Source organism: Miniopterus schreibersii (assembly GCF_964146895.1).
Source record: "Miniopterus schreibersii genome assembly, chromosome: 1".
NCBI classification, from domain to species: Eukaryota; Metazoa; Chordata; class Mammalia; order Chiroptera; family Miniopteridae; genus Miniopterus; species Miniopterus schreibersii.
The window spans coordinates 61,243,885-61,256,340 of record NC_138101.1 but is presented as its reverse complement, the minus strand read 5'-3'; the positions used below and the strand labels follow the sequence as shown (position 1 = coordinate 61,256,340).

The 12,456-nt window shown below is 37.3% G+C and overlaps 1 protein-coding gene across 4 annotated transcripts in view; it reads left to right on the top strand.

Moving 5' to 3' along the window:
* EMCN (endomucin) overlaps positions 1-5,048 on the top strand; it is a 102,670-nt gene extending 97,622 nt beyond the window's left edge. For all 4 annotated transcript variants that reach the window (XM_081120898.1, XM_081120899.1, XM_081120901.1 and 1 more), the window contains one exon: positions 4,234-5,048. In XM_081120898.1, the coding sequence (XP_080977024.1) occupies positions 4,234-4,298 (65 nt within the window). In that variant the 3' untranslated portion in view covers positions 4,299-5,048. The remainder of the gene's footprint in view (positions 1-4,233) is intronic.
* The last annotated feature ends 7,408 nt before the right edge of the window (positions 5,049-12,456 follow it).

Genomic DNA, 12,456 nt, shown 5'->3' with positions numbered 1-12,456 from the left:
GCTTCAATCAGACCATATGCAGATGATCAATTTCACTACAATGATAGGTAATCAATAAATAATTGAAACCTTTCAAAACTCTGGTTACCAGCAACACTGTTATTCTGCAAGCTCCATGCTTTGACCAGGAATCAGTGCAAAGCAGGTACATTTCTTATTTCATTAAAACTGCTCACCAATTTTAGGCCTGCTGGAATTAACTGTCCCAGTTTAGCACGGGATTGTTTTGCTTTCCTAGAATTAGCTAAGAAGATTTTCTTCTAATTTCATTTTCATAGGAAGCACTGATGAAGTGCCCTCACAATTAGTGTTTGATGCTTTTCAGAGCCTGCAAAAGAATTTGCTCTTTGACAATGAATATTTTTTTAAAAAGAACAAAAATATCTATATGCCCATAATTGGCCTGACCAAGATGGCATCACACTGGGTATTGTCTAGGGAGGAGAATGTCATTGCTGTGTCCACTATCCAGGTCTCATGCCCAGCCACTAATACAATGCTGTTACAGACATTCTAATAAAACACTTGTTTGTTGCTATATTGGTTGCAGATCTTTGAAAAAAATGTTCAATGCAATATTAATCATGAGCATTATCCTTCTCACATAAATCCAGATGTTTACCTAACTGATCTATGCTGCAAACTCTTGACTTTACTTGGAAGCTCACCTACAGAGGAGCGTGGTTCAGTTAAACAATAGCTGGGACCACTGTCAAAATAGCTATTAGTACAAAAATAATTTGTGTTAAATTTTGAAGGCCACTGAAATCAAAGATTAGAGATATGTAGCTCTATACATTTCTATACATATTTGTGTTTATTTACAATGCAAATGTGCTCTGTTATCTTCTTCTGAGATTAATTCTCTTTGCTACAAGAAGTAGCAAAGATGACATTGCTAAAGGAATTGATTTATTGTTACACAGAACTTCTGCTAAGGTTAGAATTTCTATGCCAAAATGTGAAACAAACTAAGCACATCTCTTTCTTATTGGTGCCAACAAATGGTCTGAACAAATTGGTCAATAATAACTGTGGACGTGGGGACAGTAGCTAGTAATATCTCTATGGAGAAAATGTATCAAGAAATAAATGCAAAAAGAAAGAAAAAAAAGAAAGGAAAGAAAGAAAGAAGGGAGGGAGGGAGAGAAGGAGGGAAAGAGGGAAGGAGAAAACTTAAGTACGCTTTAGGTGTCTGATTAAGAATTTTCAAAACATAAAACATAAGAAAATTCAATGGAAAAGATAAAAATTCTACTATAACATGACTTAAAACTTTGAAATATTAAAAAAACAGTATTGTAAAGAAAATTATAAGACAAAACAAACAAATTGCAGAAATGTCTAAATATGGCACCAGTTAATTAATATTCTAAACATACAAATATGTTGTATACATATTGGGAAATAAAAAAGTAAGCAAAGGCCATGAACAGACAATTTATGGAGGAGGGAATAGAAATGGTAACATAAAATTATATTGAGGATTCTTATACTATTACTAATAAAAAATGTGAACAAAGACCAAAAAACATGTAACCTTCAATTTACTTGAAGATTTTTGTAATTTTAAAAAATCATTCTAGTGAAGCAAATAATTTCATGCATCGCATTTGAAAGTATAAATTGGATTCATCATTGCACTGGGTTCCAAGTCTGTAAAACCAGGATAAAACAATCTTTTCTCTAAAACCATTGTGCTTTTTTGTTTATGAAGTGTTGTCAATATTCTTAAAGAATCTATCATGATATCTATCATGATATCATGACCATTTATTCTTTGTAAGAATCACAAATTTATGAAATTTTAAGGTTGTAAGAGATTCAGTGATTATTAAGTCCTGTATTATTATTATTAAAGCTTACACACTGAAATTTAGAAGGATTATAATGCTAGAAAGGAAGCAAATTATTAACCAACAAAAAAAAAATCATTAATGAAGAAGATATTTTTCATGGGAAAGATAATGAATAAGAAATACACTCTGATAAAAACCTCAGTTTGTTCTTACATTGGTTCCTGATCTTTGAAAAAATTGGTCAGTACAATATTAATCACGAGCATTATCCTACTCACATAAATCCAAATGTTTGACTAGCTGATCTATGCTGCAGACTCTTGACTTCACTTGGAAACTCACCTACGGAGGAGCATGGTTCAGTTGAACAAAAGGTGACCATGATTTTACTCCTTGCCTAGTACTAGGCCAGGTATAAAGGGGGATAGGACATGGTTACTGTCCTCAAGAAGCTTATAGAAGTGGAGAGAAATAAGTATAAGGAAGACCACTTTAATATAATATGGTAAATAATAAGATAGTGGTATGTAAAGATAAACATGGCACCTTGAAGTTTAATGGCAGGGTTTTTTTTAAAGAAGATGATATTTGGTCTGAGACTTCCAGGATAAGAGAAAAAGGGACCTAGGTTTTTCTGGGCACAGGGAATAGCATGCACAAATACAAAGGAACTGTGAAGCTGCATGGTGTATGAAGTAAATTATAAATAATTGGTTGGCCAAGAGCTGCACTGTGAGCATCTGCTGTTGGATCAGGGAACCACTGATACTGTTCCACAACAAGATCAAGAACAGAAACTGAGTGTGAGCATTTTTTTAAAAAAAGAAATTTAGAGCAATCTGACATTGCTGCAACATTCTACTCATGTTATTGTATTTTTAATATCAGTTGGCATCTTACTAGAAATTAAAAACAAAGCCTAGACTTCACCATAGATCGCTTGAGAAGCACTTGCCCAGAGGATATAGTTCAATGCCGGAGGGCTAGGAAAAGAGGCTGGAGCAGAAGAGGGCACCAGATCATGGGAGGTCCTGTTTACCATAGTAAACCATTAAAGGCTTCACAAGACAAGAATGAAATACCTTCTTTTTGTAAGCAGGATAAAATCAGATACTTTCCTCCTTCATTAATGTCATCAAGAAGTCATTTATTCATTTGGGAGATCTTCTGACCTTGGATGTAAACCACACCCAGGAAATCCATCCAAAATTTGAGAGGAAGAGTCTGTTCTACAGTCCTCCTTATAATCTCCGTGCTCCTTCTAGAGCTGCACCACGCTCTGGTGTGTGCTGGACCCTATGGCAGCCACAGATGCTCTGGGGAACATCAGAAATACCCTGTTCTACTGTCCTTCCTACACACTAAGGCTTGACATAGGTCCTAGGGCCTCTCTATGCCCTTCAAACTGCCCCCATCCCAGCCATGGCAGCCAGTGGCCAGCTTTCCCCCATGCAAGGCAACAGTGCCACCGTCCCGATCTAAGACCCTGCCTCTGCCAACCATGCCATGAGAGAGTAGGGTAGTCTCCACCCCAGCTCTACTGCCCACCCCGCCCCCACCACATCATCCGCCCAGACTCCAGCAAGCCCCAGCACTGCCACTGCAGCAAACATCTAGCCCGCCAGGACGGGCCACTGCGCCTTTCCCACCTGAGGCATGGAAACCTCCATCTCCTGCTCCTTTTTGGAACAATAGAGAAAGATATTTCTGCCCCAAAGTGATGGAGCAAAGCCCTGGCTCTCCTTCCTGTGACGGAGAAATGGAGAGTTTCCTGTTTCATTCTCTCTACTTACTAGAAGAAGAATGAAAGTTGCCAATACATTTCTTAATTACTCACATTGTCACCGCAAGCAACAGACCTTGAATTATGTCCCGTTAGTGGTAGGGTACAGTTAAGAGTTTTAATCAGAAGAGGAATGTGATGAGATTTGTGCTTGGGACACACACCGATGTTTACTGTGAAAATTAACTTTTGTTAATTCAAAAGGAGTGAGACTGTGAGCAGAGAAGTCAGAAGACTATTGCAGTATTATTTAGAAGAAGGACAGGACTTTCCCACATCTACAGGGACAGGGGAGATGGGATAAAGAGACAGAATGGATAAGGAAATGTCTGGCAAATAAGATTCTCCAGAGGTGGTGATTGATTGAATGTGGGCAGTGGGTAATGAGGAAGATTATGACTATATATGATGTCCACACGGTTAGTGTGAGTGCCTGGATGGATCATGGGAGTAATAATAAAGATGGGAATCATGGAGTGAGAGGGAACAGGCTTGGAAGGAAGTATAGTGGTTTTTCTTTCAGATAGGTTCAGTTTCAAATGACTCTACTGGGCGGAAAAAATTCAGCTAGTCACTAACATCATCTCCTCCAACATCCACCATCCCTACTTCTTCACTCTTTTGGAATCTGAACTTTTATTTTCCCTACAGGCTTAATCTTCAGCTTCTATGATCCAGGAGTAGAAAGAGAGAAAGCCCTGTGGAATGAATCCTGACTTCCAATCCTGCTCGCCAGTCTATACCAGTCGCCTATCCCAAGAAAGCGATGTCCAGATGACATGCAATAATCTGATAGAATCAATAAAATCCTGGGTCTCATTTGTACATTATACAGGAACATTCTCAGGAGAACACATTTTAGGAAAGGCATTTGTGATCCATTAACCTGACAGCCCAGGCATGTGAGTTCACTGATGACATGATCTTCCCTCAAGTTTGAAGTTTCCAGAACCCACAATTTTTATCCATGGGGACTTTCCTACTTCCTTGGTGTTCTTCTATTACCTAATGTTTGTATTTATTGTTTTCCACTATGTTAATGCAGGGAACACTTGCAAGTGTATTATTAAATATTAGGTAGAAATCATGATGCGCCACTTTGTACATAAAGATATTTTATTCATATTTTCATGTGTTACTTTTAATAAATATTTACTATATTCAATACACTAAAGTATCATAACATGACTGTGAAAATGTCAAAGGTATTGTCTTTTCATGATTATGAAAAATTGGGGGTTGATTATTAGATTATGGGAACTCTGTAATGAAAGGCATCTGTAATAAGTGAGGGACAAAGGATTCACATATCAGACCCTGTTAGAGGTAAGTCATACCATTTCTTTGGTTTTTCTATTTGTAATTCACACTATGTAACAAGGATGTAAGGGCATTTATGACACTCTGTACTGCATTCATTAAGAAGATAAACAGGATTGAGAGTTTTTCATAACCTTTTCAGTTAATGCTATCTCTGTGCATTTTTTATTTCTTTTAGAAATGGAATGATTTGTTCTAACAATCATTGTTAAATGAACACTTCATAAATACATAATTGTTATATTATTCTTTGTGTATCCCTTTCCTAAAAAAAAAAAAAAAAAATTGATAATAGCTGCTACCCCATCAGGAGCACATTCTTCTGCTGAAAGCTGACTGATAGGCCTTGACCACTTCTTGGACACATGCAATCAAAATGTCCTGTTGGTTGCAGTTCTGTGGAAAACTCTGGAACTAATAAGCTGCCAGTGGCAGCTCTTTAACTTTTATGATTACCTTAGCTGATTTCGCTGCTAAATCATCTTAGTGATGTGAGGACAGTGTAGTAGAATCAGAACAGTGTATATAGAACTGCCTTTTAAAAGTTTTTTGTTGCAATGTTTTTAAAAAATTTCAACTTTAAGGAGTATATAAATAATCATCTTGGTTTTAGCTTCCTGATGCCTAGACACCAAGACAACAACAAGCATATCTATATTTCTAATTGGTGTCACTTTATGTTTCTTTGGGAAGAAAGACAGGGAATTTGGAGGTGAAAAGGAAAGTAAGAGGGAAGAGAAGAGAGCAAGGATTTCTAATACATACCTGAGAGATGTTCTGTCCATGTTTAACTCTAACCTAAGTCTTTTAAACTGGTGAGATGGGCTGGAGCATGCCAATCATAGAGCATTTGTCTTCAGGAGAAAAATATCCGAATACCCCTAGGATGCTTTACTGAGCTACTCAGCAGAAGCCGTATTACACAGAATGTACTGCAGAGAAACAAACTCTTCTGCAATTTAAATTACTGCAAGTGATATGTTATTCTGGTGTCTAGAAAAACCATCTTCTTGACTTTTCATAAGAATTGTTGAAAGAATTTACAATGATTGGGAAAAGAGAAAGCTTTTTAATGGTCATGAAAGAATAAAATTCATTCTAGTTCAAGAATTATACTTAAAGAATATGTTTTATACTAACAACTATAGCATTAAATCTTTAAAAAGTCAAAGTGATAAGAAGATTGAGGAATTTGCAGAGACATTAATGGCATTTTGTAGCATCAATCTCAGAGGTAATGTCTGCATTTTTATAAATCAACTTAAACTTCTATTGAAATAGGTTTTAAGCCACTATTATCATTAATTAGATTTTTTTAAGCATCTGATTTAAATTGTCTACTTTTTATGCCTCACTTGTTATAAGCTTTTTATTCTGATATACAGTTCAAATGTCGCTGCAGAAAAGGAATGGCTGTATTTAGATCAAAGGCAAACTTTTCTGTGTTTGCTCTGCATGACAATTTGAATATAATTTAAGTCTATCAATAGTCCAAACATAAACAAGAGCTAATTAACTAACACTGTTGTTATGTGAAAGTAAGAGGATATTGTTGGCTGACACACTGGCTGTGATCAGCCAGCAGAGAAAGACTTCTAAATTCCCCTTGCTGAGCTGAAATATCCCATTACATTTCTGACAAATCTGTGTTTTATTTCTTGTCTGCCTGACATACTTAAGTTCATGAGAATCAACTCATGACATTAGAGAACCTTTAACAATGAACCCCCTAGCTTCCCCTGATTTTCCTCAGTTGAACTCTATTTATGATCATTCAAGTTGTTATGGGATCCTAAAAAGAAAACTGGGTATGTCTTTTAGAAGTTATGTTTTGAGTAATGATAGTCTCAAGACTATGAAACTGTTAATTTTTGCCTAATATTAAAGATATCCATCATTGTGATTAATTAAATGATAGATACCCTGAACTAATACTTTGTGATGGATTATCCAGAGATCTTCCCTTAAAAATTTCCCCACAAACACAAACAAGACTTGTCATTTTCTATTAAATGAGTATACGTTGTCATTGCTTCAAGAGGATTTTTCCCAAGGGCCTGAATATACCTATTTTCTGTTCTAGATACTTTTTAAAGGAAACCCAGCTTTGGTAAGTTATGGAAAAACATCTATCTTGTTCATCAATATTGCATTCCTGAACTTGAAGCCAGGATTCTACCAAAGCGGTCATGGATAATATTGTTAGTTAGCGAATACCATCATATCTAAGGCTCACTATGTGCCAAGCACTATGCTAAAAACTTCACATTCACCATGTTGGTTAATCATTACAATAATGGCAAGGGAGAATTTCTAATATTATATTATTATTTTTATTATCATTATCGCCATCATTATCATAAGCATATCTATTTTAAAGACATGGAAACCAAGATAGAAAGCTAGTTACCCAAGGTTGTATAACTAGTAAATAGCAAAAATTTGAATTCCAACCTAAATCCCAAGCCCCTGTCTTCATCACTATGCTACTTAGTCTTTCTAATCTAAGTTTACTTATCTATAAAAAGGGGTTATATCATCATGCTCCTGGCTATAGTTAAAAACAGATTTATCATCCCACTATAAACTGTTATAATACTGAATAACTATTTCAATGGACAAAGGCAGAGTTGGATTGTGATCCCTAAGAAGAGAGAACAAAATAAATATGATATCTATGAATACCCAACTCTTCTAAAGAATATATGTTTTTATTGATTTTTAGAGAGAGAAGAAGGGAGAGGGAGAGAGGGATAGAAACATGGATGAGAGAGAAACATCGATCTGCTGCCTCCCGCATGCTCACTACTGGGGCACAACCCAGGTAATGCCCTGCCCAGGAATCAAACCTTCCACCTCCTGGAGCCTGGATCAGCACTCAACCACTGAGCCACACAAGCCAAGCTGAATACCCAACTTTGACATACTTGAGACTAGCTGCATAGAAGAGGGCCCCTAAGTAGAACTTGATAATCACTCTGAGTTGAGAAGACATAGGTTGGAGCAAGGAAACTAAGGTAGCTGGAATTTTCAGAGCACAGCACCAGACAGGAGAGAACAACGTAGAAAAAAACACACACAAAAATCCTCAAAAAAACCTGCATGTATAGCTGACTTTGTATCTATCTGTTAATGAGATATAAAGTTGTATGTATACTTAGGGTGAAATGCCATGAAACCAAGCAAAGAATTACTGAGGAGTGTATGCTGAAAATTCCTAGATAGCATACAGGGCAGAGAGACATTCAAGGTCTGATCAACAATTTTGGAAAATCCTCATTGATCCCTTTGATTAATGAATCCAGAATATTCAGCCTTAGTCATTACACTAACATAAACCCCTAGAGGGTGCTTCCGGTCAAGGTGGCAGTGTAAATACATGAGGAACTTGCCTCCTCCCACAACCTCATCAAAATTACAACTAAAGTACAGAACCACCATCATGCAGAACCGCCTGAAATTTAGCAGAACAGAAGTCCTACAACTAAGGATATAAAGAAGAAGCCACATTGACACTGGTAGGAGGAGAGAAGAGGTGGAACAGGCTGGTCCCACACTTACATGTGGCAGATAAAAATCAGGAGGGATATCTCAGCTGCAAAGGTTGCCCCCGAGGAGTGAGGGGTTCCAGCCCCACACCAGAACCCCTAGCCCAATGTTCCAGTGCCAGAAAAAGAAGTCTCCATAGCTTCTGGCTGTAAAATTTAGCAGAGATTGTGGCTGAGTGACACAGAGGCCACTAGAGTCCCAGGCATTCCTCTTAAAGGGCCCATGCACAGACTTACTCAGACTCATTTACTCTGAGCTGCAGCACTGCGCAGCAGCTTGAAAGGCACCAGAGACATATGGGGAAGAACTGAATTGTCTGGAATCAGGGCTAGAGGTGGAGGGGCAGCTTCCTCCCAGGCAGAAATGGCGTCAGAGGCCATCGTTCCTTTTCTGAGCCCTCCCCTCACTGAACAAGCAGGTGGGTGCCATACCTGAGTCTCCACCAACCTGGCTAACACTGCTCACCCTGCCCTGTGATTCCCTGAGACATCCCCCACACAAGTTGGGGACAGAGTTGGCCTTGGCATACCTCTCGCCTCTGGCTAAGTGGCCCCAGGCCTAGCACTAGCAGCAGCCATCTGCAGATCGCTTTGTAGCCAGGTGGGCCAGGGCAGGTTGTGGAGAAATAGGGATGCTCATTCACTGTTGGCAAGAATGTAAACTGGTAAAGCCAGTATGGAAAACAGCATGGAGGTTCCTCAAAAAATTAAGAATAGAGTTACCATATGACCCAATAATCCCTCTTCTGGGTATCTACCTGAAAAATCTGAAAACATTTATTCACAAAGATATATATATGCACCCCTATGTTCATTGCAGCATTATTCACAGTGACCAAGACATGACAACAACCAAAGTGTCCTGCAATAGAGGATTGGATAAAGAAGATGTGATACATATACACGATGAAATACTACTCAGCCTTAAGAAAAGATGAAATAGTGCCTTTTGGGACGAGATGGATGGACTTGGAGAATATTATGCTAAGCAAAAGAGGTCAGTAAGAAAAATCTAAGAACAACCTGATGTTACCCATCTGTGGGATATAAAACTGAAAGTCATAGAAACAGACAACAATATGGTGGTTACCAGAGGGAAGGAGGTGAGGAGGTAGGAAAGGGTAAAGGGGGCCAAATATGTGGCGATGGAAAATTATTTGACTTTGGGTTGTGAGCACACAATTTATTATACAGATCATGTAGCATAGAAATGTACACCTGAAACCTATATAATCTTATTAACCAATGTCACCCCAATACATTTTATTTAAAAAATAAAATAAAAAATAAAAATAAAAATAAAGCAAATAAAAGCATTTGAAACAAACACTGTCGGCCACTACATTACTGTTTCCACAGCAATATCACTTAGTTATCTCTAAGAGCTCAGATGACTTGATAGGCTGGAGAAGGCACAGATGAGATTTCCTCTGGCTTTGCAGGAAAGCCCACTTATCTGCTGAGTGCAGATCCACTGTTTGTCGTGTGTGTGCTGCAAGAGGCTGGTTTTAATTAATGCCTCTATTATCTAAGAATTGTGTTAAGAAAAGTATTGAACTTCACTTTCGCATTCTAGAAGTGTGTGCTCTGTCTCAGCTCCATCCTGTTACTATAATATGGCCCACTCCATAGGATTGCCCTAAATTTTTATTTCAGAAGAATGGTGACTCTAAATTTCCGCTAGCTGAGCCCTCCCTCTGTGGAGGTTCAGAGTGTGAAGTATAAAACTGAAGTCAAACTGTCTGCATAGAGAAGTGTGGGAAGCTTTCAAAAGTTGAAGCTTTAAGAAATGTGTGTGGGAAGGGAACAGAAATTGAAATTATCTGTTAATACCAAATACTAATAGTTATTTTTTTCATCATCGTCAATGTAGCTTTATTACCTCCTACTAGTCCAAGGTATTATTTTAGGCACAGGAGTTATGAAAATACAACGTAAGTGATAATTCCCTGTAAGAGCTTATTGTCTAGTATAGAAGGTGAGACATACAGCTTAAAGGGGAGGGCTTTTTTGCGTCGTTGCTGATATGGGCAGATGAGCTGAGGTGATGAAACGGAACACTATTAGTTATGTGGCACTGCATACGCTGGGTACAGTGCAAAGGAGTGGAATCAAGGATGGTTCTGAGTTGGACATGAGCTTAAGTCTAGTTTCCATCAGTTATCCTCTCAATTCCAAAGTGGCAATATTAAGGTTTTGAGAAGATTAGCAGAATGCTTGCAAATAAATCAAGCATGAAAAGCAATACCTTCAAAATAGATTTTTTTTAAAGAAAGAAAGCTAATAAAGACAAGTAATTTGGTATACAAGGATAAACATAAATAGAAGCCAAATCCTGGGAAAGTTCTACCTCTTTCCCCATAGGCATTGAAGAAGTTAAATATATTTCAGCCAAGTAGTATCTTATGGAGGCAAGAAACAGTTTAAGGAAGATGCAACAGAAGATCTTTTTTATTTTGCTTTGTTAATTATTGTTTTAATGCAGGAAGAAAGGAAAAACACACAATCAAGAATATTTCCAAAAGAACATATGTGCTTTTGATGCTTAGAAAAGCGTACTTTAAGTGGCACAATTGAATGACACAGGATTATGTTTCCTACTCTTAATCTCTTCTAGGAAATTGTTTTGGCCAAAAATCAAGAAAGACTCCTTTCGTTTTGCTGAGCCAAATTCATTAATAAAGTACTTTACTAAAGCAATAAAAAGTTCACACCCTTAAGATACAAACAGTAGTCTATTTCCAGAAAAATCCCTTTATTTGCTACTCAACTTAATATTAATTAATAATCAAGGATTATGTACACTGGCTTCTCAAACTTCAGTCACCTGAGTATCTCTCTTTAACTGTTTCAAAGGCCTGAGATTTTCTGTAACTCGCCCACTCTGCTTCCATCTTTTAAAAAGTGGATTTTAAAAATTTGATTCATCTAGGGCCAAGATGCACTGATAATTGAATCTCTCCTTTGAGGTAACCTGTCTCTTTTTTTATCCCAATGTGATGGACAGCAGTAATAACCAATTACAATCTGCACTTTCCTATTTGGACATCAGGAGGCAGGTCTCCATTATTCTGTAAAAGACATTCTAAAGTTTTATGTAGGCAAAAATTCTCATTAAAGTATAAGCTATGATGATTTAAGTGTATTTAGTACTGCCATTTTCATTTTATACACAAATTTCTGTTGGAATAGAATGGCATAAGGCTTTCTCTATGGCACTTAGGTGTGCCAGTTTAAGTCCACAAGAAGGAAGCCTCAGTAAAATTGTCCAAAATCCTTTTAAAAAAAGAAAACTTCACTGCTGGATTCAGCTGTGAATATACTTTATCTAATCATGATGATGTAAGATGTGTTTATAGGTTCTCAATTCAGTAGACATGAATTTAAGGTTGAACTGAAACTTTGAAGATATAAAATAATGGCATGGTTAAAAGAAATTACAAGACAGAGAGGAGAGGTGAAGATGCAGTAGGGACCCTAATGCCTTCATTTTACACGAGGAGAAACCAAGAGACACTGCCTAAATTGATGAAAAGAGAAGCAGTGAAAGCATTCAGTGGTGATATAGATTACGTAACTTGGGAGGTGGGAGGAAAAAGAATGCAAAGCAGTATCATATCAGTAAGCTAAATCCTTCTTTATTCATAGCATGGGGTCATTAGCTACTGTCTAAAGTTGTTACAGGAAAAAAAAAAATACACTTATTATTTGTAAGCCCCAGAACAACCGAACACAGAAACAGCTAAAGTGATCATTTCTGGCTGAATTAGGGGGCAGAGAGTAAAAGTATCAGCTTAGGCTCTGCAAGAGCTCTGCTAAATAAATACTATGTACATATTTTTCCCTTCAAAAACATAATAAAACAAACATATATACATTCTTAATGTCTACTGAAATCACAACATCTTATTTATGTAATAAGGCTTTACAAAAAAAATTTACTGAACACTCTAACAATTAGGGTTCCATTTACCACAATAACCTTGTAGATGGGTTGTGTTGCTAT